Source organism: Phacochoerus africanus, chromosome 5 (assembly GCF_016906955.1).
Source record: "Phacochoerus africanus isolate WHEZ1 chromosome 5, ROS_Pafr_v1, whole genome shotgun sequence".
Taxonomy (NCBI): Eukaryota; Metazoa; Chordata; class Mammalia; order Artiodactyla; family Suidae; genus Phacochoerus; species Phacochoerus africanus.
In genome coordinates, this window is record NC_062548.1 from 3031765 (window position 1) to 3058034 (window position 26270).

The 26270-nt window shown below is 62.6% G+C and overlaps 1 protein-coding gene across 11 annotated transcripts in view; it reads right to left on the reverse strand.

Annotated features, from left to right (window-relative positions):
• Positions 1-26270, reverse strand: part of MAD1L1 (mitotic arrest deficient 1 like 1) — a 308486-nt gene that overhangs the window by 53009 nt on the left and 229207 nt on the right. For all 11 annotated transcript variants that reach the window (XM_047779416.1, XM_047779417.1, XM_047779418.1 and 8 more), the window contains one exon: positions 9765-9972. In XM_047779416.1, coding sequence (XP_047635372.1) covers positions 9765-9972 — 208 coding nt within the window. The remainder of the gene's footprint in view (positions 1-9764; positions 9973-26270) is intronic.

A 26270-nucleotide genomic window follows, 5' to 3' on the forward strand; every position in this document is an offset into this window, starting at 1 on the left:
CGATCCTTGGCCCAGGAACTTCCACAGGACCGCAAGCACCTCAACCGAGAGCCGAGGCCGCCGCGCCGACCGCAGTTCCTCTGCGCATCCGCTCGGAAAGGAGGCCTTCGCGGGAGTGAGTTCCTCGTCCACACGCGTGGTGTCGCCCCTCCAGCTCACAAGCCCTTTAACTCCTCGCTCCGGGCTCTGGAGCTTTTGCACACAGATCTCTTTACGTTTTGTTAGAATCACACTGCGGACTTTGACACTGGGGAGAGTGACCAGGGAGGGCGGTGTTTTAAATTCCAGCTTCCGCAGGTTGGCTGTTAGAAGCATCAGGTTCGCATGGGGTCGCCTCACACACACCACGCAGACTGTGTTCGGCAAGGCTGCAGGACATGCAGACAGCATGCAGAGCCGAATCACTCCATTGGCTTTTTTTTCTTAAAGCTTCTTAGGATTTTTTTTTTTGGGGGGGGGGCAGCTTTTCTAGGGCCGCACCTGTGGCATATGGAGGTTCCCAGGCTAGGGGTCTAAATGGAGCTGCAGCTGCCAGCCTACACCACAGCCACAGCCACATCAGATCCGAGTCTCGTCTGCGACCTACCCCACAGCTCACGGCAACGCCGGATCCTTAACCCACGGAGCGAGGCCAGGGTCCGAACCTCATGGCTCCTCGTCAGATTTGTTAAGCACTGCGCCACGACGGGAACTCCAGGATTTTTTATATCGGCAGACGTGCCATCTGCAGAGAGGAAGTGTCGTGTACCCTTCCTTTCCCACTTTGCTGCCTAGAACCCCCGGGAGCCTGCTCGGGCGGTGGGACGCACACCTCCGCTGTCTCATTTTGGACCTGGGGAGCGAAGCGCTGCCCCTTCGGCCGTGAGGATGACGCTCCTTGGAGGGCGTGCGGCTGACCTTGGTCTGGCCGGGGAAGCCCCCTCTTTCCTCGTCGGCTGAGCTCTTCCGGGTGTGGACGGTGGCCAAGGGCTTTCACTCCAGCAACTGACGTAACTCGACGGATTACCTCGCCTGGCACTTGGATGATGAGTCAGCCTTGCATTCCTGGAACACGTCCGTACAGTCCTGGAGGTTTTGCGCTTTTTTCTTTAATTTTTTAAAATGACTTTTATGTTCTCCACTACAGTTGATCTACGGTGTTCTGTCTTCTGTTGTTCAGCAAAGTGACCCCCCCCCCCCACACACATTCTTTTCCTCACATTATCTTCCATCACGTCCCATCACATGGGACGAGACAGAGTTCCCAGTGCCATGCAGCAGGATGTCATGGCTTACCCGCTCCAGATGCAAGCTTGCATCTATTAACCCCAGATTCCCGTCCTTTTTGTCTTGTCACTGATTTTGAAATCTGAGTAAAATTTGCTTCACACAAGGAGTGGAAGGACGCTCTGTTCCATCTTCTTGACGAGACCGTGCGAACTGCTGTTCCTTCCCGAAGTGTTAGGAGCGTTTCCCATGAAACCGGCTGCCCCGGGGACCTTTCTTCGACAGCTCTGTGACTATGGAGCCGAGGAGCGTGGTGCTTACGGGGCCAGTCACACCATATATCCACTGCAGCGGGTGAGCTCGGCGGCTTTGAGTCTCCCGCGGTCTGCCGCTGCTGCCGTCTGGACGCTGGTGCCACCTGCCTGGGCTCAGAGAGTTGGGAGAAGCCTCCTTTTCTGGCCCGAGAAGGAAGAGGGAGAGACCTCACTTTGCTTCCTCTGCTCATCCTCCCTCTCCGGGCGCCAGGCCGGCCTGCGGAGGCCCGGGGAGGCCCCTCTCTCTGACCCTCTGGGTGGTGGCCCCAGGAGAGCCAGGGGAGGCCCCACTGCTGTCCTCGCTGTCCCCTGCTGGTGGTGGCCGTGAGCACGAAGCCCCGGACTTGTGGCCAGAGGCCTGCGAGGGGGCTCAGGAACGGAGGGGGGGGGTGTCGGAGTGCAGAGAGCAGGCTGCCCGCAGACCTCCACACGCCACGGAGCTCCCCCAGGAAGGGAGGCAGGACAACGACAGAGCCAGAACATTTCAGAAGACATGCGAAGGGAAATGCGGGGGCCCTTCCAGCAGACTGGCTCTGGGGAAGGCCTTTCAGCAAAAGGAAACGGTGTCAGAGGGGAACGTGCTCTTTCAGGGATGGAGGAAGAGCAACAGAAACGCTCAATGTCCACGTAAACCTCATGAGCTATTCCTGTCCCCATGTGTTCTTTAAAGGACGTGTGGCCGTTCAAAGCCGTGATCACACTTTGCGGTGCGTACCGGCACAGGGCCACACTGCGGCGGGGCGGTCAGACCCGCGTCAGCGTCAGACCTCAGCCTTCCAAGAGCGTCTCACCCTCAGGTCGCGAAACATTAATGACAAGGGCCCTGCGGAAGGGTAGGAGCACGCATACCGCCATTCCTAAACATGTCACTTTAAAAAGCAGCCGCAGACAGCATTTAAAAACCAAGGCGAGTGACAACGCCGCACTAAAGAGCGTGCGAAGAACCTGAAAATAGGCAGAAGTGGGGATAAAACACAGAGAAAGCAAACAGAAGGACTCCTCCAAGGGAGGCCTGAGTCCGCATGCATTTAGACGTTACAGTGAACGAAAACTGTTCACACGGACGTGACAGAAGTCAGAAGACCCGTCCTCACCAAGGACCCGGGGAACGTTTACGAAGACAGCTCATGGTCTGGGCCACCAGACAAACGCTCAATTCAAAAACCTCGGAATCACATAAAGCGTGTTCCCTGAATAGAACAAAATTAGGGAAGACGCCAACAGCAGAGAACGACCTGGAAACTCCCCAGGCCCTTTCAAAATGAGGAACACTCGTCTTGGAGTTCCCGGTGGGGTGCAGCGGGTTAAGGATCTGGAGTTGCTGCAGCTGTGGCGTAGGTCGCAGCTGCAGCTTGGATTGGATTCACGGCCTGGGGACTTCCACACGCCGTGGGTGCCGCTGAGAAAAAAGCAAAAAGGAAAAGAAGAAGAAGAAAGAAAAGAAAGAAACGCATGTCTGAGCAACGTCTGAATCAGAGAGAGTATGTTAAGAGATCGGGAACCTCTAAGTGAATAAAAATGAAAACACCTAAATTTGTGGGACGCAGCTAAGACGGTGCCGCAGGGGAAATTTACAGCTCTAAGGGCTTCTAGAAAAAGATCTCCAATCAGCAATCTCACCTTCCGCTTCACGGAGCCAGACAAAGGAAAGAAGACAAAACCCGAGCAAGAGGCGGGAAGGAATGGGCAGGAAAAGGGCAAAACCCAATCAGACCGAAAACAGAACCGTGACGCTGAAAAGGCGACGGGACCACACGCCGGCCCTTGGGAACCACGGGTGCCACGGACACATGGCCGCAAAGCCGACAAAGAGCAGAGAGACCAGCTGCCAAACCCCGAACGGAAAGAGGTGGTGCTGCTGACCAGTCAGCAGAGGTTATAAAATTATAAGAAAAGAGCACAGGGAGTTCCCCTGGTGGCGCGGTGGTTAACGGATCCGACGAGGAACCATGAGGTTGTGGGTTCGATCCCCGGCCTTGCTCCGTGGGTTAAAGACCCGGCGTTGCCGTGAGCTGTGGTGTGGGTCGCAGACGCGGCTCGGATCCCGCACTGCTGTGGCTGTGGTGTAGGCTGGCAGCTATAGCTCTGATTGGACCCCTAGCTCGGGAACCTCCATATGCCACAGGAAGCGGCCCTAGAAAAGGCAAAAAGAAAAAAAAAAGAAAAAGAAAAAAAAAGAGAAAAGCGCAATGCTATGCCACAAATTTGACACGTTAGCCATAAAAGACTGATTCTTCAAAAAGCACCAGCTACCAACATTCACCCAAGAGAAAAGAGAGAACCTGATATGCCCACTGTCTTGGTCCCTGTGGGCTGCTACACTGGAACACCACAGACCTGCGGCTTTTTTTTTTTTTTTGTCTTTTTGTCTGTTTAGGGCCGCTCCTGCGGCATATGGAGGTTCCCAGGCTAGGGGTCGAATTGGAGCTGTAAGCCGCCAGCCTACGCCAGAGCCACAGCAACGCCAGATCTGAGCCACGTCTGCGACCCACACCACAGCTCACAGCAACGCCGGGCCCTTAACCCACAGAGCGAGGCCAGGGATTGAACCCACAACTTCATGGTTCCTAGTCGGATTCGTTTCCGCTGTGCCACGACAGGAACTCTGACCCGTGGCTTAATAAGCATCTACTTCTCATGGCTCTACAGGCTGGAGGGCCAGGAGCAAAGTGCTGGCAGATGTGGCTCTTGGAGATGCCCCGTCCTGGTGGTGTGTTCTCGTGTGGGGGAGGGGCGAGGGACCCCGTGGGGTCCATTTCATGAGAGCCCGAATCCCACCTCCCGACACCTTCCCCGGATGGATTAGGTGTCACACCAGTTGGGGATGGGGTACCAAACATTCCGTCCATTGCAGGCATGACTATTAAAAACCTACAGCCCAAATCGATCAGCCGGGAAGGTGTTGCCAGGGAATTCCACAAACATTCAAAGGAGAAATAAGACCAACTCTACACAATCTCCTCTGGAAAAGAGGAGAGCACGGAATACTTTCTCCAGTTGTTCCATTCATTATGCCGATGTCCAAGTCAGACAAGGACAGGACAGGAACACCTGACTGACTGACTGACTGTCTTTTTTTAGGGCTGCACCTGCGGCACACGGAGGTTCCCAGGAGAGGGGTCCAATCGGAGCGACAGCTGCCGGCCCGCACCACAGCCACAGCCACGCCAGATCCGGGCCTCAACTGCAACCTACATCACAGCTTGTGGCAATGCTGGATCCTTAACCCGCTGAGCAAGGCCAGGGATGGAACCCACATCCTCCTGGATGCTCGCTGGGTTCATCACCGCTGAGCCACAACGGGCAGTCCAGAACAGGAAAACTTGAGACCAGGACGGACAAAGACACAAGGGCTGATGACCAAACAAGTCGAATTCAGCAGAGAAGAAAAACATACCCCAGCCGAGGGGAACTTATTCCGGAATGCAAGGCTGGTTCGATACTGGAAAAATTTCATCGTGACCCCTCACCCCGACAGTGTAAGGAAAATAAAACACATGAGCCTCTCAATTGATGCAGAAAAAGCATGTGACAAACTGAACATCCAACGTGGTAAACACTCAGCAAAGTGAGACCAGACGGGAACTGACAAAGGGCACCTCCGGGGAACACTCAGCTGGTGGCACGCGCACGGGTGGAGACAAGAGACGAGGGCCAGGAATAAAGCCAGGGGGCCTCTTCTCACCACTGGTACCCAACACTGTCCTGAGGGCCAGGCTGGGCCACAGGACAAGAACCTGAAGTACGAGGCATCCGTTAAAAGGAAGCTATGAAACTGCCCCTCTTCACAGAAAACACGCCTGCAAAGAAGAAACACCAGAGCTGAGTGACCTCAGCCCAAGAAACGCACAAGCACAGAACAATGGGAAGAGTCAAGACAAACACATTCAGGGGAGGCCGAAAATAAACAAACAATGAAACAAGCATATTTCTAACAAACCAGAGGTGGGGGGTGTGCTGAAAACAGCGAGATGCTGCCGAAGGACAGAAACCGTCCATCAGTGGAGAGACACCTGTTTCGGATTAAAAAGACTCGTGACATTAAAGACACACATCTTCCCAAACTGACGCATGGATTTCATGGGTTTCCCATACAAATCTCGACAGGATTGCTGTAGATGCAGACGCGCTGAACCCGCAGTTAAACCGAGAGTCAACACAGTGGAGCTGCCGGGGCAATTCTGAAAAAGGAGCTTGAAGGTGGAGGGATTCTGCGGCCGATTTTAAGACTTAATGTCAAGCTACCAAGACAGAGCAGGGACAGACGGGTCAATGGACACAAGACGACCCACGTAAATCAGTCAGATGCATCAAGGAAGGTGGCAAAAAGATGCCAGAACAAGTAGGCATTTACATGAAAAAGGACCTCAACCCAAGTCTCACGTCATAGGCAAGACTTAACTCAAAAAGGATCACGGTGTCCAATCCAAAACTAAAAGAAGACTTACAGCAGAAAAGGCAAGAAGGAAGTGTCAACCTTGGTTCGGCAAAGTTTTTAGATCTTACTCCTCTAAGCAAAAAGCTGATGACCAGCGCACATTAGAACTAAAAACACCTGCTCGGAGACAGACACTGTCAGGAAATGCAACGCTCCAAACGCGAGCCGAGGGCAACGACCCAACCGCCAAGGATGCGCCAAGACTCGGGGGCGACTCGGCCCACCCGAGCGGACGCGGGAACAGCTAACCTCGCCAGAAGAGGCTCAACGCCTGCCCCGCGGAGCTCAGGGAGCTCAGGGAGGCGGCGCTTCGGACGCGCGCGCCGGGACTCGCCGGAGAGGAGCTCCCGGCGCGGCGAGGAGGAGGTGGAGCTGCAGGTGCGCAGCACGCGGCCCCGCAGCCCTGCTCCCCGCGCCGACCCTTCAGACGTGCACTCCTGGTCACGGGAACTGGCGGTGACGTCCTGTCCTCCGCTCTCAGCAGTTTCGTGACGATGTCCGGGTGAGCCAGACCCCCCTCCCCGCCGTGGGCTCGGGTTCCAGCATTAGAGCCTCAGAGGCCTCCCTTTTCAGATCCTCTTCAGGGACCAAGCCAGCCTCCCTCCACCTGCTGCAAGGCCCGGAGGGAAGGGCGCTGATGCTGCGCGGCCGGGGCCGCGGGCTCAGGCGCATCGGACTAGGCCCCCCTGGGCCTCCCGGTGTGGGGGAGCCCCGGAGGGCAACTCCCCCTCGCCTCCCACGTCCCGCAGTCTTCCTGGCTCTTCGGGGGCCCCCCCAGCTGGGAACAACGAGCCGGCCTCCCCATCCCCTCGGTCCTTGTCCCCCGGCTCTGCCCCTGCTGATGGCCCGAGGGCAGGGCCGGGCCCTGCGGACGCCTGTTTTGAGTCAGCAGGTGCCACGCAAGCCTGCTCTGCCACTCCACCCTCACTTACACACGAGCCCACGGCGGCGGGAGGGGCAGCCCTGGACCCGCGAGCTCTGCTGGGTGGTGCCCCATGGCCCACGGTGCCTGCTGAGTGGCGCCGGCGGACAGCAGATGGCGGACGTGGGAAGGAGGGTGCGGCTTCTTCGGGAGAGCGGACGGCGTGGGTCCCACCGCAGCCCCCCGGCCGGCGCCCTCCTCCCTGGGCAGAGCAGGCGGGGCTCCGCCGGGGACCACTGGGGATCAGCTACGCAGCCAGGCGGTGACAGTGGGATCACCTTGTGTGCCACTGACAAGATTCGATGAATATGAGTGCATTGCTTAATTAAACTACAATTAATCTCTCTGGCCCAGGCGGGGTAAGGAGGGGGCCCTGGGGGGAGGCTTCTGCCATCCAGGGCCACGGCCCCGAGAGGGTTGTCAGCGATTCCTGTCAACGGCCCAGGAACACCTGGACACAAGGTCCCCCTGCCAGTTGGAGCCCGGTCACCTGAGGCTGGGCAGCGGCCCCACAACACCCCCCCTCCCGACTCCCAGTCAAGCCCGGTGCCCAGGAGGGCACGTGGCAGGTACGGCTTCTCCCATCACGTCGCAAACTTGGGCTCGCCGCGTGCGACAGCGGCCACGACTATCCAGCCTCCAGGGCCGCTGCCAAGGAGCGAGGAGCGGAAGCTGTGCCAGTCCTGGCCTTTGACAAGTGACCTACTCCTGCTGCCGGGCGGGTGCCATCATCCGCCACGCGAGAGGCCCCCTCACCCTGAGCTCTGGGCGCCCTGTTCTCAAGGCTGGCTCCTTGGGTTCTCCGAACTTTTCCTCCTGTTTCCACCTCACTGCATTCTCGTCCCACTTTCAGATAAACTTGCTCCATTTTATAAGTCTTCTGTTTAGACTTCCGTTTAACTCTTGGGTTTTTCTTTATTTTTGGCTACACCTGAGGCATATGGACGTTCCTGGGCCAGGGATGGAAGGTGAGCTGCAGCTGCGACCTGGGCCACAGCCATGGCCAAGCCGGACCCCTAACCCACTGCACTGGGCCGGGATCGAACCCACAGCTCCGCAGTGACCCGAGCCGTGCAGCCGGATTCTTAACTCACTGTGCCACAGAGAGAACCCCTCACTCTTAGATGTTTTTAACTTTCAGTAGCTCATTAGTTTTCATTCTGAAACCTTTTAAAGTCTGTTGTTCATGTTCTGGCCAATGTCTCTCCTTGTCTCTCCGAAGGCACAATTTCTTGGGGTTTTCTTCACTCTGAAGGCCTATTCCCTCCAGTTGCATCTTTTCACTTGTTTGCTCTGTGCTGTTTTTCAGACGCTGGACAATCCTAGCGACAGGTAGCAGTGGCCTGTGAGCAGAGGCGGGGCCACTGTGGAGGGAGGAGCCAACTGCCTCTGGGGCCTCTAGGGCCCGTGCCTGTGGGCCTCCTGGAGCTGCGCAGGGTCCCGAGGGCCACACGGCCGCCGGGTGAGAGGAGAGGGAGGGCAGGATGGGTGGGGCTCTGGTGCCCACCTGCCTCCCCCTCTACCCTGCTCATGGCCCTGGCCACGCTGTCTGCAGAGCAGAAGGTCAGAGATGGGGGCGGGGGGGCCCACCTGAGCCAGGAGCTCTGAGCTCGCAGGTCTCAGAGCCCACATGTCCCGGGAGGCTGCTGCCAGCCTGCCCCCCGCTGCCCCCGGGAACCGCCGCTCTGAGAGCACAAACGGCTGTGTCCAGACGGCCCCTCTGTACTGTCATGGGAGAGGCCGTGGTCCACGTGGGCACAGGACTGGGTGAGGAGACCTGCCTGCCTCTTTGCAACCCTGTCCAGCAAGCGTCCTCCTGGAGGACGGCTGGGTGCAGCTTTGGGCAAGACCCTGCTGCTTCGAGGGTGCACCCCTGGGACGGAAACTCGGGTCTGGCTGACGCGGAGCCCTGGACCTCTGAGACCATGCGTGCCTGGCGCCGAGCAAGGCTGCCAACCAGGGACATGGGGCCTCGGGCATTTAGAGAGAGGCTGGGTGCACGTGGGGACAGCCGGAGCTGCAGCTAAGACCCCGGCGAAGGGGCCAGGCACAGACCCCGCTCCAGGCGGGCTCATCACAGGCCAGGGAGGAGGACGTGACGCCGCACAACTTCCCAGCGCCCACCCCGCAGGCACACGGGGCGAGACTGCCAACGCGCAGGAGGAAGCCGGAGGCAGCTTCCCGGGAGGAAGAGCCCCTGAGCAATGCCCGAGGCAGATGCTGCCTACGCCCTTGCAGACCCGAGAGCCCCGCGCTCCAGAGGGCGGGGTGCCCTCTTCCCAGGCCGCCCGAGGCCCTGAGCGGACAGCAGCGCTGGGCACCCTCCAACAGCAGCAGAGGGAGGCCGCAGGTGCCCCCTGGCCTCCGGCCTTCCCCATGGGAGTGGGGTGGTGACCCCTGGGAAGAGTCCTCAAGGGATGCCCTCCGTCCCTGGCGCTGCTGGACCTGCCTCTGCACCACAGCAGGGACGTGCCCAGGGCGGCGCCTGGTGACCGAGGCACGCAGTGGACGGGCTTGGTGGTCACGGAGCTGCCCGGGAACCACGAGCGGTGACTCCGGAGGCTGCGGCCTGGTCTGGGGCTGTGGAGCACATGAGACCGCACGCTGGAAAGGGCTGCTTCTTGACGTGCGGGCCCTGCTGCAGAGGGCTTGCGGGCTCCCTGAAAGGCCCGCGGGTGGGGAGACACAGTCCCTGTCCCCCCAGCGCACCGGGCTTCCTCGGGATGAGCGGACACACCTGCCGCAGCGGTCGGGGACTCAGCCTCTGGCGTCTGCCCGATTCCTACTGCTCTGCAGGCCCGCCCACCTGCCTGGACGGAGGCTCCACCTCCTGCACAGCCCAGGGTTGCCCACCGACAGACAGACGGACGGGGAGGGGGCCTACCTGCCACCTCCTTGGACGAGGGCAGCCCCGCGGCGGCCTCCAGGTCGGCGGGGACGGGGCCGCCGGCCTCCAGGGCGCGGACCAGCTCCCGCAGGTGCTTGCACTCCTCCTGCAGCTGCTGCCAGTCCTCTCGGAGCCGCTGTCTCGCCACGCTGGCCGGGTTCAGGCTCAGGTGCAGCACCTTGGTTTTGCTCTGGTCAAAGTCACCCTGCGGGACCACAGGCAGGAGGTCAGAGCCCCAGGCAGAGCGCGAGTGAAGGCAGAGCGGAGCCGCGTACAGCCCAGCCACCCCCGGCCTCACTGCCGCATCCCGAAAAAACCCACCCACCCCACCTGCGGAACATTGGAGACTCTCAACACAGGAGCGCCCGCCGCTGAGTCTCAGTACCACTCGTACAGTGACCGGGCCGGCCGGCCCTTGCAAACGCCATCGGCAAGCGTCCTACTGACCTTGGGCTCTCGCCAGCTTTTAACTCAGCAGACCTCCTGTCTCTTGTCTTCAAGACTGAAACCTAAGACCTGCTTTTTAAGATTTCTTTTTTAAGGCTGCATTTGCGGCATCTGGAGGTTCCCAGGCTAGGGGTCGAATTGGAGCTGTAGCCACTGGCCTGCACCACAGCCACAGCCACGTGGGATCCGAGCCAGGTCAGCGACCTACACCACAGCTCACAGCAACATCAGATCCTTAACCCGCTGAGTGAGGCCAGGGATCGAACTCACGTCCTCGTGGAGAATATTTCAGGTTCTTAACCCACTGAGCCACAATGAGAACTTTTTTTTAAGATTTTTAAAACACACGAAAACCGCTCAACAACTTAAGCGAAAAACGGTGACGCCACCTTAGAGCCCCCCACGGCCCCCGTTACTGCCAGGCCACGTGGCGCCGAGGTTGCTACGGTTCACGAACACACAGGGCGCCGCCATGGCTCGAACCCATCCTTCACGCTCCGGGCTCTCCCGGCCCCTCCCGCTCTGGCAGCCTCCACTCGGGACCCCGTGATGCTGAGTGGTCCCACTTCCTCGGCTCCCCCGGGCTGACAATTTCTCAGGCTCCAGACTGTGGGGGTGCTGACAGGTGTCCTGAAGGTGCCCCATTTTTCTCACGGGCTGGGGGAGGAAGACCCCAGAGCAAAGCGCCTTCTCATCGCCCCATGTGGAGGCCGTTACCAAGGTGGCCGTGGCCCCTGGCTGAGGTGGGTGTGTCCCCTTCGGAAGGACGTCACCACGCACTCCGTCCACGTCTGAGGAGTCGGGGTTAGGTCCCTCCCACCTGAAGCCCCCGTGGGAGACCTGTCCCTTCTCCGGGCCCTCGGGCCCTCGCTGCCCTCAGCGCCGACCTCCGGTATCTGCCCTCCGCTGGGTCCCGTCATCCTGCCTTGGTTCCTAGGGGCCTGTTAACCGGCTCCCCTGTCCACCTGACAGACCCCCATCGAGAACTCAGATCCTGGGTTTGGGGGAGCACTCACCCCCTGGGCACTAGGAGAGCCTCTGAGCTCATGCTGGTGATTTCCTGCCCCAGGCCTGGCACCCGCACTCAGGCCAGGAGCCCTGCCACTGGGGACGGTATTGGACTCCGCCACCTGGGCGCTGCATGTGCTCACTGTTGCCGGGGGGTGGCTGCCTCCTTGGCGTCCAGAGGTGGCTGACGGCCGGGCACACGTGCTCACTCGTAGACACTCCCACGCGTAACCCACTGGCTCTCTAGCAAACACAGGTTCACGCGGACGTCTGCGCCTCTAACCCACGTCCACACGGAGCCTCCCAGGGCACCCCCCCCTCCCCCCTGCACCTGGCAGCCGCGTACTGGCCCCTTGGATCCAGCAGCCCGTCCAGCGGCACTGGGGCGTGAGCGTCTCTGAGGAGACCCTGCCCGGGCAGCGGGCCTGAGCTGGGCGGGCTCCCCTCGCCTTCGGCTTACAAACCCACTCCTTTCCCGCCTGGGTCAGCACCTGCCCCCGTCGGTGATTCTGCTCCATCCCTCTCTGGTTCCGCCCCGGGAGCCCCGTCCTTGCAAACCCTCCCAAAGGCCTGCAGACGTCCAGCTGCACTCTCCGCAAGGCCTCGTGTCCTGTCTCCGCCATCGCAGCATCGCGCAGGGCGGCATCACCACCTGAGAGGCCCTCGGTGTCACATCCGGCCCCACCTGGCCCGGCGGACACGTGTCCTTTGCCGGCCTCCGCAGGGGCATCACGTGCAGTCACAGCGTGGAGCCTACAGCCCGGCTTCCCTCTCATCAGCGTGCACCGCAGGTCCCTCTGTGACTCGAGCCGGCTCATTTCGTTTAACTGCCGAGGACCGTTCCGCGGACCGGACGGATCCCGCTGTGTCGCTCTGCTGCTCCTGAAGGACGCCTGGGGCGGGCGGTTACGGCCCCAGCTGCGAGGAAGGGCCGGGTGCGGCTCTGAGTGGACGCGGTTTTCTGCTCAGCTTTTCCCTCCATGACGCACCCAGGCTGTGGGTCCGCGGGGCGCCCACACATAACTCTCGCTTGTTGCTGGTTCTGCTGCTGCCGTTTCCGCCGGGCGGCGCCTCCCCCACCCGACGTGTCTGGCTGAGTGTCGAATCCCTGCCCTCCACAGCAGCTACCGCAGGAGCTGGATGGGTCCGGGGCCAGTCCGTCCCCCTGAACTTGACTTTCAGAGGGGGAGCGCTCTGTTTCCTCCGAGATCACGGCAGGGGTGATGACACCCTGAGTTGTCGTGTACGCATCCCATCTCTTCCCCTCCCGCCCGAAGGCGCCCGCCAGCCGCAGGGCACACAAGGTCAGCTGCGTGGGTGTGAGAGAGGCCCGCCCGGGGCAGGTGTTAGCTAGGCGGGTGCTGGACAGACTAAAATTCACACCAACACCCGGGACACAGGGTGCCCGTGGCGACATCGTGGGATGGCGTGCGGCGTCACCACGCATTCAACTCTACGCTGACTGAGGCAGGCTCGTCGGGGGCGCGCAGACCCCCTGCTGGCAGAGGGGACATCGCGCACCTGGCAGGACCCCCTGGGCGAGTGGGTGCCCACGTCACACAGGATCCTCCCGGGCGCCGGGGGAGTGAAGGTCCCCACACGAGATGACAGTCTGGATGACGTCCCCACCCCGCGGGGAACAGACCAGCTGGACCCAGAGAAGGGGACACGGTACGGCCACCAACAGCCCCGGGCCAGGCCTGGGGAGGGGACGGCTCCAGGCAGGTCTCCACTCAGCTCTCGTGACAGCGGGTGACACTGACTGAATGAAGAGAGAAGAGGACGCCTGCTCCTGAGAACAGCCCGGTGGCTCCCACGTCATCAAGCCGGTCCCCCTTTCCTCTGGCGTCCGGAGACCCCGAGGCGGAAGGACGCCTGCTCTCACCCCTTCCGGGCGGGGGCCCTCACGCTCCTTAGCACGGCGGCGGCGGGGACACGGCGCGAGGGCCCTCCCTGGCCGGCACTTCGCAGGAAGCAGAGGTGGAGCCCACACTGGCCTCTACTGGAGCTCGTTTGCACACTTGCACACATGCGCGCGCGCGCGCACACACACACACACACATGCACGCGCGGGTCACGGAACGCTGGGGACCCCGCCCAGGGCTGCTGGGCCTGTCTCCCCACAGGGTCTGGCCCTGGGGCCTGAGGACTTGTGCCAGCCTCGGGTCCCATCCTCCCCCCCACCCCCACATCCTCCTGGGCACCCCGAGAGCAGCGGCGGGCAAGGAGGCCGCCTCTAAAAGACCTGCGGGAAGCTCCCCTCAGAGTCAGCCCTCCCTCCTACAGGTGGCTCCCAAGGGCGCGGGCCTGGAGAGCTCCCACCTGGGAGGGACCAGGAGGCTGCAGCATCCTCAGACCTTGGAGCCCCGAGTCCCCAGCCAGGAGGACGTGTGTGGGGTCTGAGGCCGCTGGATGCCAAGGCAGGGGCCAGCCTCTTTCGCCATCAGCTCACTGGGCCTCCCTGGTGGGGAGGGACTGGGGCTGCGGGGCCCAGGCGCCACGCCCTGGGGGAGGTCTGGGGCTCGGTGAGGAAGGCGGGTGTCTCTCCCGCCGGGCAGTGAGAGAGAGACCAGTGTGTCCTGATGGGCAGCCTGGGTGCCCCCAACAGCGGAGGCTGAGGCAGCCGAGGGACAGCCTCCTCCCCGACACAGAGACCCTCCACGTCCAGCGTCCCACCGCCCACAGCTCTGCTCCAGGGGGCAGGGGGTCGCGTCGCGGACACAGCCCCGCCCGGCACGCGCCCTCCCCAATCCCAGCGCTCCTCCTTTGACTTCGGCAACCCTTTAAACCTGCAAAAAGCAAACCTGGGCCAGCGGACAAGCCCCTGGCTCCACCCGCTCCTTCCCAGGGAGCCAGGGTCCTCCCGCCCAGCCTGGGTCTGGTAGCACTGACTGCGGCCCACCTGCCACCCCGGGGGGACCCGTGCAGGGAGCTGGGTGCAGAGCCTGACCCCGGGGTCACCAGCTCCCTGGCCAAGGCGTTGGCCCTGCTGGGCCTCGGATCGTCCTGCCCAGCAAGTGTGGGGAGAATGGGGGGATGGCGCCTGGACATGGGGGGGTGGTGCGGGGAGGATGTTGCTATGGAAACACGAAGCATCCCACGGGCTGGAAAGAGCCACCCCCTGGCAGCCCAGAGCGCCATGTGCTAGAGAATTTAAAGATCAAACCGAGAAAGAGCAGGGCTTAACCAGACCAAACCACAACGGGGAAGTGCACAGAGCTCTGATGAACTGGGAGAAGTGACACGGCTGTGAGGCCTGCAGGTGCCAAAGCCAGTGTCCAGACCCAGGAGGCCGGGACCCCTGGGTGTTACGGCCAGGGTGGCCCCGGGTGGGAGAACGATCGCTCCCCCACTGGGGGTGAAGCTGCCAGAGCCGCCCCTCCCCAGGGCTCTGGCCCCAGGGAGCAGGCTCACCACCCCGCCCTGTGGGTACCGCCACTGTCGGGGCTGGGCTGACCCCAGGCTCTGCCCACGGAGCCCTGACGCGCTGACGCCAGGTCGAAACAGAATGTGGAGGCACCCGGGCCACAGAGAGGGCCCCAGGCGAGCCCACAAGGATTGCGACGAAACAAAAACAAAGCCCAGTGTGTGAACTTTCTGACCCCTCAATGCACACGAAAGTCGCGTTTACATGACGCTGCAGGCCATGAGGTGTGTGACAGCTTCGCCACCGAAGAGCAAAGCGGAGACGTTAGGAAAACCTTCTCTCTCAGGTCTACCCTGGAGTCAAGACAGTAAAAACCAAAGTCAACAAAGGGGACCTGATCAAACTGAAAATTTCAGGTTCTGCACAGCAAAGAAAACCCTAAACAACACGAAAAGACAGCCCACAGAATGGGAGAAAATCTTTGCAAGTGAAGCAACTGACAGGGGATTCATCTCCGAAACTTATAAACACCCCCTACCGCTCCATACCAAAAAAAAAAAAAAAAAAAGAACAACCCCATCAAAAAATGGGCAGAAGATCTAAACAGACGATTCTCCAAAGAAGACATACAGATGGCCAAGAAACTCATGGAAAGATGCTCAACACCACTCCTCATTAGAGAGATGCAAATCAAAACCACAACGAGGCACCACCTTCCACCAGCCAGAATGGCCGTCATCCAAAAGGCTACAAACAAGAAGTGCTGGAGAGGGTGTGGAGAAAAAGGAACCCTATCACACTGTGGGTGGGACTGTAAATTGGTGCAACCACTGTGGAAAGCAGTACGGAGACGCCTCAGAAAACTAAACATAGAACGACCATTGGATCCAGCAACCCCACTCCTGGGCATCTCTCCAGAGAAAACCACGACTCGTAAAGACACATGTACTCCGATGTTCATTGCAGCACTGTTTGCAACAGCCAAGACATGGAAACCACCTCAATGTCCATCAGCAGAGGAGTGGATCCAGAAGAGGTGGCACATAGACACAATGGAGTATTACTCAGCCATTAAGAGGAATGAAATACCGGCATCTGCAGCAACGTGGATGGACCTAGAAACTATCATGCTAGGTGAAGTCAGTCAGACAATGAGACACCAGCATCCACTGCCGGCACTGACATGTGGAATCTGATAAAAGGACAGTCTGAACTTCTTTGCAGAACAGATACTGACTCAGACTTTGAAAAACTGCGGGTTTCCAAAGGAGACAGGTTGGGGGTGGGGGGATGCGCTGGGGTGTGGGATGGAAACGACATGAAATCGGACTGTGATGATCTCTGTACAACTACAAATGTCATAAATTCGTTGAGTAATAAACAAAATACTTTCTAAAAATGCCAAGACAATGGCCACAGATCACTGGTCACACGTAGTCATGACAAATGTAATAATGGAAAAGTTTGAAGTATCGCGAGGGTTACCAAAATGTGACCTGGAGACGGGAAGTGAGCAAACTACCGGAAACTGGCACCAGCAGACCTGACACGGGGTTTCTGCGAGCCTTCAATCTGGAAACACAAGGGACCTTGGAGGCACAACACAGGTGTGCACAGGTGTGCAGGCACCGATGCAATCATTCCCACCACATTAGGTGGGCTTCGCCTGATGCTCAGAGAAGGCAGAGCCCCCCGGAGACACCTCGGGGAGCGGGTCTGCCCACCGGGCTCTGTCCCTCCCCTGAGTCACCCCCCACCCATGGGGCCTCTCCCCCCGCCCCCACTCCACGTCTCCTTCCCTCCCAGTCGCTGTCATTCTGATCCAAGTTCCTCACCTGCTTGGGTTCCTTCCTTTCCTCTATCCACCCACCCATCCACCCACCACCCATCCACCCACCACCCATCCATCCATCCATCTCCCAAACGATCATCGACCATGTCCCAACCCACCCCTCCGTCCATCCGCCAGTTCAACCCCCACCCCTCCACCCTCCACCCACCCCTCCCTCCATCCACTACCCAATCCATCCCTATCCATCCACCATGTACTGATTATGGGGCCCCAGTGGCCCCTCCAGAAGCATAGGTGCCACACAATGGGGCCTGAGGGTCGGGGCTCGGGGAGGCCGAGCTCGGCCTTCAGCTGAGACTCCGGGCTGCTCTGACTCCTGCACGCCCTGGCGGGAGCACGCGACACCAAGCCTGCTGCTCTCAGGCTCGATGGAGGCTCCCCGCCTAGGACAGCCCCGCAGAACCAGGCCAGGAGGCTGCCTCACGCTCTGCGCACGGGGCCCGCGGCACATCAGTGCTGGGGCTCTAGGCCACGGCGCCTCTTCCCGCGTTACCGGCACACCGAAGAGGGGAAACCACCCCCACCGTCCTGGTTCAGTTCTGGCCTCGGGACGAGCCTCGGACCCGCAGCCCCGCCTCCAGGACCGACCCGAGGACACAGGCAAAGGCTCCTCTGCCCACTCTGGGACGGCTTCTCTCAGGAGACACACCTGAGCATGAAGGGCAGAGGGCAAAGCTGGCCCTGCCTGAGGCTGAGCCCCTCGGGGCAGTTCCGACCGCATCGCCACGCCCGGCGCCCACTGAGATGGGGGCCGAGGGTCGCGTCACGCCCACTGCCCCCAGCACCTTGCTGGGAAGGTCCCACTCATCCCACCCCCAGGCTGCGTGGTCCCTGGCGCTGTGGGGTCCCCCTGGGATGAAGGGGAGACCAGCAAGTCAACCAAAACCAGTGAGACACAGGAAGCCTCGTTTCCAGCCACTGAATTCTGGGGTGTTCATAGCGAGGCAACAAGCAACTGACACAGCCTCCAGCCCCTGTGCCGGCCCCACAGGGGACTCTCTCTCCGGCCTGGGTTCTGCCGTGCGGGAGGCGCGTGGACCCACCCAGAGAGCACTGCCTCCTTCCAGCAAAGCTCTGGCCATCGACGCGAGCGGCAGGCCGGCCCTGCATGTGGGATCCAGGGCACTGACCTCTGGTCAAAGAATCGGAGGAAGAGACAGGAGAAGAAGGGCCCTCCTGTCGGGGGGCAGGCAGAGCACCCGGGACGGAGCAGACACGGGCCTCGTCCTACCCCCCAGGCGACCCCCTGTTCCCAACCCTGGAGCCGAGCAGAGCACACCTGCAAACGAAGGCACGGAGGCGGCACGAGGGAAACCGAGGAGAATCTCAATCATGGGACGAGCGCCCACACGCACGCCGGGAAGGGGCTGTGCGCGCTGACCGCCACGCTCCGCTCAATCCGCAGCCTCCCGCAACCTGAGGGGAGGCTCTGAAAGTCACACAGAACCCCAGGGGCTCAGAGCAGCCAGCGCGGCACGGGAGACCGGGACCAGTTGACCCTCGAACTCCCTGTGAGGCGACGGCGGCCGGGGCAGACAGGGGCGGCACGGACGCACTGGCACAGCCCTGCGCGTCCGGAAGGGCCCCCTGCACCTGCAGCTAATGCTCACCCAAGGCGCCAAAACAACGCAGGAGGAGAGGTCTTACGCGGTGCTGGACCGCTGGACGCTCGCGTGGGGCAGCGTGGACCTGGATCCCTGCCTCACGCCGTACACACAAACGAGCTCCGGATGTAAGGCCCCGCAAGGCAGACCGCTCAGGAGACGAGGCAGGCGTGAGGTTTCACGACACGGGGTTTGTCCCGGGCTCCCTGACGTGACACCAAGCACAAGGAGCAAAGGAAGAAGGGGACAGACGGGACTTCGTCAAGATGAAAACCTCCTGTGCCTCAAGCACACCAGCAAGACGTGGAGACAGCCCTCGGAGTGGGAGGAAGGTCCTGCAGGCCACTCGCCTGGCTGGGGCCTCGGGTCCAGGACACACGGCGAGCTCTGCCCGCAGAACAAAATAAAGAACCTACTTGAAAAACGGCAAAGCACCGGAACTCATCTTTCCCCAAGAAAGACACACGGATGGATGGCCACCGAGCACGAAAAAAGACGCTCAGGGTCCCTGCCATTAGTCCTCAGGGGAACGGAAATCAAAATCCGTGAGCTACCACGTCACGCCCACGAGGGTGGCCAGAATGGCAAGGCCAGATGCTGCCGGCCAGCACGGGGGGAAGTCCAGTACCCCCCGCCGCCGCCGGATATGGAAAACCGAGGCGCAGCCTCTGTGGATGACAGGTCCTCAGGTGACCCGGCGACTGCGCGCCTCCCACGCACCCAAGAGGAATACACCGCGCGCCCACACAGACACTTGTACACGAACGCGCACAGCGGCAGCGGCCACAATCACCGCTCGAACGGGCTGAGAGGTGCATGCCCCCCGAGGGTGGGCCGTCCGCAGGATGGAACACTGGGCAGCCACAGAAAGGAGGGCACACTTGCCACGCAACGTGCGTGAGCCTGGAAGACACTCTGCTCAGTGCAGGAGGCCAGCGGCCGAGACCAGGGCTACACGGCCCGCTTCTCAGCAAACATCCGGGCCAAGGGGACCGACAGCAACAGAGAGCAGACCAGGGGCTGCTTCAGGCTGCAGCGGGGGGTGGGGGCAGAGCAGGGTGACAGCTAAAGGGGATGGGAGTTTTTCTGCTTGAGATGACAGAAATGTTCTCAAATTGCATGGGAACGGGTGGCTCATTCCTGGCGAATGCACCAGAAGCTACTGAGCTGTGCCCTTCAAGCTGGTGCGTTCTGTGGCACGTAAATCCTATCTCGGTAAAGCCGCTCTGTGGAACGAGAAATGAAAGAAACAACAGGGAAAACAAACAGAAGGACGCGTGTGGACGCTGCATCTGCTGCCGAGAGCCTGGCACCAGGCTGGGCCGCCCCTCGATGCCTGGGCTTCGGCTCCAGGGGCAGGGGCAGGGGCGTGGCCCTGGGCACGGAGGCTGGGGGCCCTGGGAAGGAGCACATGGGGGTGGGTGACACCGCTGCGGCAGATGGGAGAGCGCCAACGAATTTGCTGAAATCTGCTGCTAGACGACAGCTTTGAGGAAGAAAGGGGGAAAATGGCTATAATCTTTTGCTAAAAATTTGTTGCCTTGTTTGATTCACAGCTGAGGAAAGTGTGGAGACACTGACGAGAATCTCAAAAGGAAAAGTTCTGAGCCCTCCTTTGATGCGCCAGCGCAATTATTGGCTGAACACAACGCCCCACTTGCCGAGGGAGCGGAAAGCCGACGGGCTGTGCCCGCGGGTGGGCGCCGGGCGGCTGCGGAGGGCCTGCTCCGGCACAGCCGGGCCTGTGGCAACACTCGCGCCCAGGGCCCATGCAGTCCGGCCGCCTCCCCTGCTGCACAGATTCTGTGCAAACGCAGACGGACGGCCAGTCCCCGTGTGTCCAGGACAAGGGGACAGCACCCTGAGCCCACGGCCTCTGCCATACACCTGTCCGTGTTCAAGCTCCGCCCTGACCTGCTGGAGGCCCAGGCCTCGTGGGCCTCAGATCCCCTGTGCGGGAGACGGAGGGCAGGAAGCTCCGTCTTCAAGGCCCTGGACGGCGGGCAGGCCCCCAGGAGCCCCCTGCCGGCCTGGGGCTGGACGGCGGCTCCCGGGCTGCCGGGGAGGGAGGGCCTGCCACGCATACCAAGAGACCCTGCTGGAAGGAGGCAGAGACGCGAGGAGAATTAGAAAGCACAGTTAAGTAACCACCGATCCTCATGCATATTTATAAATCACCCGGCCTCGAAACGAAATCAATCTCTCTCCTGGCCGAGGCAGCGCAGCCCGGGGGAGAGTGCGGAGCCATGGGGGTGCCTGCTGGGTTTGAGGGGCCAGACCTGCTGGCGGGGAGCAGAGCCCTCCCAGACCCCACGATATCCCCCGCCTCGGACTCGCCTCCGTGACTTTGGGCAGGTCCCCCCAGCACAGGCCCCACACACCCTCTGGGCTGGCTTTCACCCGGCTGCTGGTGGTTCCCACGGGCACGCCCTGGCTCCGAGGCCTGGGACACATGGCAGGCCGGCCCCCGGGGACGGTGCGCTGGTGGCAGGAGAGCGTGAGCATTGGTGGGGCACGGGACAGCCAGGCCAGCCCCCGGGGGCCCCTGGCACACCTCTTCGCTCAGGCCGTGGAGGGGTGAGGTGTCCCGGGCTGGAGCAGGTGACCACACGGGGGAGGTTGAGGGCCGCCCCCGGGGACCGTCCTATCACCACAGCACCTCACTGAGGGGAACAGGTGCTCTGCAGGTCCCCACACCCTCTGCCCTCTCACCCCCACCACAGGGCTCCTACAGCCGAGGAGCCCTGCAAACACACGTGCGTGGCCCCCGCCCCATGGGTGTCAGGGTCTAGGAAGGACTTGGAAGGTCACGGAGGGCGCTCACGGCGTGCCCAGCCTGGAGGGACTGGCTACGGCAGCCGCTGGGGGCTGGGCTTGGGGAGGGGGCGCCCCAGGGCCTCACTGGCCCCGAGCCAGCGGCATGAGCTGGGGGCGCTCTATGCAGCCCCAGGAAGCAGGGGGCCTCAGGGAGCAGCGCCTGCCAGGCCAGCACGTGGGAGGGCCCTTCTCACGCCATCCGCCAGGCCAATGTCTCTGCCAGCGCCAACCCGGTGCCAGAGGACGCAGGAGGGCGCGTGCACCCACCACTGCCTGCGAGGCACCCCGTGGACAGGAGAGCTTGGCAAGGCCAGCAGCTCCCTCGGTGGAATGCCCTCAGGAGGCCACCCCTGCACAGAACCTCGGGGCTCCGGCTGGGAGTTCCGCGGCAGGGACAGGCCAGAATAGCTCCGGGGGTTGGGGGTGGGGGTCCAGCTGAGCCGAGGCCAGAGTCGGGGTTGAGGCGTGTTGGAGGGTGGCGCTCGTGGGCTGAGGCGCAAAGCTCCCGACTGCCCCGGGGCAGGGGCCGTCTGATGCACGGCCGCCCCAACACCTCCTCAGACCCAAGCCCAAAGCCAGGCCTGCTGTCCTCTCAGTTTCCCCTTGAGGTTCCAGAAAGAGCCCCCAGGAGAGGCCGAGTGTGGTTCGGGGAGCTGGCATTCTGTGGCTGCAAAGACAGACACGCCTGCACTAGTGCTGACACCCGAGCCACTTGTCTGATGCCGAATTCGCTTATGTCGAAGCCGAGGGCACGGCCGCGCCCCTTTGCGGCCCCCAGGAAGGTCAAAGGTCAGTGGACGTGGAGACACTGTGACGCACGCGCACTGGGTGGTGTGCAGTTACACCAGGACGGCCACGCCGCGACAGCAGAGTCGGCCCTGCCGCGGCCTCTCACGTCTGCCAGACGCAGCCCCGAGTGCCACGTGCGCCTGGGGACCCAGGCTTCCCGGAGGCTTCGGAGAGCTGGGTCACGGGACAGCCTGGTGCTCAGGAGGAACCAGCAACGCCCGCCCAGGGCCACGGGCACTGCCCCCCGGCCCCAAGGGCGCCCCTGGTTCACCCCCCCGCCACCGCCCGCCCCACCAGGCGGTGGATGGAAGCTGGAGGCGTCCAGGGGCTGGTCCTCGGGCCATCTCTGCCTTCAGAGGGGACAGCAGAGACTGTGGGGCTCTTCCCACATGGAGGCAACGAGGTCCCCGCCCGCCGGCAGACACACGGGCTGGAGTGGAGCCAGGCACTGGGCAGCAGACGCAGGGGCCCAGACGCGGGTCCTGCCAACCTGAGCCAGTCCCCGGCTCTGCCAGCCAGCGTGACTTGGCGAGTTCCCTGAACCTCTGACTGCAGGCCGCGCTGCCCAGAGCTGGGGGGCTCCCGCGGTCCTGCTGGGCAGGAAGAGCGGGGAGAGGACGTCTCCGGGGCCCCACGCGGGCCGCAGGCGCGCGCGCACTCACGCACCCCCCCCGCCCCCGACCTCGGCTGTGCTCCACGGATGGGACGTCAGCGCAGCCGAGAACAGGACGCGGTGATCACCGCCGGCTCCCGCACGGGCCGTTCAGAAGGTGCTCTGCCCTGAGAGGCTTGTGAGCAGCCGGCAGGGATGGGCCGACAAACAACCCTCAGCAAGGCAGGCTGGCGGCCGCTCCGGCTCGGTTCGGGTGGCCCCGCAGGCCCAACAAGGTAGGGTTGCTCCGGGGGTGGCTTTGGCAAACCTCTGGGTTGGGGGGCAGCAGATGTGGGTGAGTGGGGAGGAGGGGCCTGGCCAGCTCTGCAGCTACACGGCCACCCACCGCTCTAGGCCTGGGCCCGGGCACCCGCCGCCCCCCGCCCGGGGCACCCGTGGCCGCGTCTCTCGGGAGGAGGGATGTGCCTCTGTCTGTACATGCCCGTCGGGCCACAGCCTGGAGGCGCTGTTTCTGGCAGCCCCGCCCCACCATTCCACGGCCACGTCCCGCGGCGCCTGCCAGCCGAGTGACCCGTGTCCCTGCTCAGCTGGCGGGTGAGCAGAGCTCTGGAAACCAGACCCTCGGCTGTCATGATCTCCCTATTAGGGAGCAAAGAGCCGGCACCCTACATGCCCCCTGAGCCCCAGGAGCTGGCAGGGCGCGAGCCTCCCGCGTGAGGCGGAGCGCGGGATCAGCCTGGCGGGGAGGCGGCAGAGGGCCGAGCAGGAGCACGGAGCAGCCTCAGCGCCCGCCGTCCTCTCTGTGGACACAGGCCACGGGTTCCAGCAGAAGATGCTAAGCAGAGCCGTCACCGACCTTCGCGCTGAACTGAGGCAGGACACACATAAAACAGACGTCGCCGCCATCATCGTGCTTAAGCACGCTGGGTACCGCCTTAGGGGGACTCACACTGTCGTGCAGCTGCCGCCGCTGGCCCCTCAAAGCTCTCCAGCTTCCCCAGCTGAGACGCCGGCCCCACCCGACACTAGCTTCCCCTCCCCCAGCCCCCGGCGCCCACCCTCCCCCTTCCTGCCCGTGTGAACCTGGCCCTCCGGGGACCTCACAGAGGCGGGACCACACGGTGTCTGTCCTTCCGCGTCCCATCACCTCTTGAGCGTCACGCCCTCTCAGGGCCCATCCGGGCTGGAGCAGGTGGCAGAGCCTCCGTCCTTTTCCAGGCTGAGCTGTGGTGCACCGTGTGCACAGACCACATTCTCACGCCACCGTCCCAGCCAGCTGCCAGTGGGCACCCGGGCAGCTTCTACCCTCTGGCTCCTGCGAGTAAAGCTGCTGTGGCGACAGCACACAGGTGCCGCCCGAGGCCCTGCCTGCAGTGCTCTGGGGCCCAGTCCCAGGAGCAGAGCTGCCGGGCCGCGTGCTCACGCAAAGCAGCTTTAAAAAAGTCCGTCGTGGTATCTGCGGTGAGCATCGCCACGTCCCCCCTTTGAGACGGTGCTTTTAGGATTCATGTTTTGTCCGCAAAGCCCTTCTCTGCTACAAGAGGAGTTATGTAATCGGTCAGATCGCCTTTCTTGTTAGGGCCACCAGGAAGCTCCGCTTCAGCAACGCCATCAGCCCGAATGGTCAGTAAGCTGGCCTCTGCTTCTTGCAGGCATCACGGCTTCAACTGCCAGCACTTGTTGACGGAACAAGAGGCTCGCATCCAAATGGCTGTGGTCACGGAAGACGGCCGGCCGGCCCTCACGGACGCTGGAACCCAAGTCCCGGGAGCCCTGACTCTTTCGGAACCCGCGGCAGACAGCCCTCCCAGCCACGGGAGGAGGCGGGTGCGCGGCCCTGCCAGGCACTGTCGCGGCTGCTCCGCAGGCCGCCGCCCCAGCGGCCGCCTCCTTTTCTCCGCAGCACCACCGGACGGATACACGTGTCTGCACAGGCAGCCTACGGTCCGTCTCTCCCGACGGGATGTCCTCCGCCGACCGTACCCTGACCCACAGCAGCGCCCGCACAGCGCAGCCCAGGAACCGAACGGTCACACCGAGGGAGGCAAGGGGCCCCAGGCGCCCCGAGGGCCTGAGACGGCAGTGCTCCCAGGCGGGGCCTGAGGACCCGCGCCTTGTCCACCTCCCTCCGCGTCACACGTGAAGCCGAGGGGGCCTGAGACAAGCACGTGCCCGAGGCCCCATGGCAACTCGGGACAAGCCACGTGGGGCTTGAGGGCCCAGGGTCCAGGGGGCAACACTCGGAGGACCAAACTCCGAAGAGGAAGGTCTTGCCGATACGCTGGACGCGTCTGTGGCCGGGCCCCTGGAGAGGAGGGCTGGCACAGCCCACCAGGACCCCAGCGTGGGCGCTGAGTCAGGACCCCGAGGCAGAGACAACTGCACAGAGCAGAAGCTGCTGGAAGAGCTGACCTGGGACCACGGACGGGTGTGTGATCAGCTCCCACGGGGCGTCTGCCCCGATCTCACCCTCAGTCTCGTCAGGGAGCGGGCACAATGCCCGCGGCCACACCCTGCTCAAGCAGGGCCCTTTGGGTGCCGTGCCCCACACTCAGCCCTGGGAAGCAGAGTCTCAGCTCTGCTTACCCACTTCTCCTTTCCTCTGGCCGAGGCAGCTGGCACAGGGAGGGCACTGCCAGCGGACACACTCGGAACGAATCCCAGGCCCAGAGCCCCAGACCCCTGCCGGCAGGAATAGAAAACGCTATGCCCAGAGCCACCCGTTCCGAAGGGAGACCAGCCAGGGACGGAGCGGACAAGGTGGAGGCAAAAAGCAGGGGGGCCGGGGGTGCAGAAAAGCTGCCTCCAGAGGAGCAGGCGCAGCCCCGTGGGTGCACCGGCCTGGCCGGGGTGAGGGGAGCGCGGGGAAGGGCGGGTAGGGGCCGCAGGGCTGGAGCAGGGCTGTGGGGACAAGACCCCAGCTGGTCTGTGCCCGTGGGGGCCCGTGAACCCCAGAGAAGGGGCCAGGGGCCAGGCCACCACCCAGGCCTACCCAGGGAGCTGGGACACATCCCGTGAGGGGCCGGAGGAGGTGGGTGGGCCCGTGGGGCCTCCAGGCCGGACTTCAGACCCCGCGGGGCGTCGGGGGGGGCAGGGCAGGCTGGGCTGCAGCCCCGAGGTGCTGGGGCCCAGGCTGGGGGCTGGCCCTACCAAAAGGGAGTGACAGAGTGTCAGAGGGACACAAGCCAGCCAACACGGCGCTCAGGCTGACGTGCGCGTGGGGCGGGCGTCCCGCGAGTTCAGGGACGCTTAGGAAGAGGAAGAACCCAGCACCAGCACCAGCACCAGCTTTATTTCTCCGACCCCGGCCCTTCCGCTGGGAAACTCGCTGATCAGAACAGAAGCCGTGAGAAGGCTGGGGGCAGCAGAAGCGTGCTGGGCCCCGAGTCGGGGGGCGGGCCCGTCCCTGCACGGCCCCGTGCCTGCTCCACTCAGGCTGAGGGTGAGGGCACTGCCCGGGGAGGGCGAGGCACCGAGGTGCCACGTTCGCACAGCCTAGTGACGGGACCCCCGGCAGAAGCAGGGGCGCCCCAGCCGCCTGCTCCGTGACTAGCGGTGAGAACATCGACCGGCCCTCGCATGTCTTTTCTCATCACGCCCAGCTTTCAGGGTCTCGAGGTGCTGGGTCCCCATCTTTCTCCTCTATACACTCTGCGAGGACCAGAGGAGATGAAGAGAGGTGTCACAGCCAAGTCCGAGAGTGCTGAGGCCACACGCGCCACACGTGACAGTGGCCTGAGGCTGGTGGTGGCACGACTCAGTCCACAAGCCTTTTGGGTTTCGAGTGGCCTGGCCAGTGGCAGAGCAGGGCTGGAGCAGACTGACGAGGGGCCCAGGGTCACAGCCCAGATGCGGGACCCCATGTGCAAGTTCGGGGCAGGGCCCGCAGTCTAGGGTCTGAGCCCCGGGGCAGCCAGCACTGAGCCGGGAAGTCGGCGTCCCCAGGGCCCATGGGACGAGACGTGGCTTAATATTCAGGACACAGCATTCTTCTCATAAAAAAATC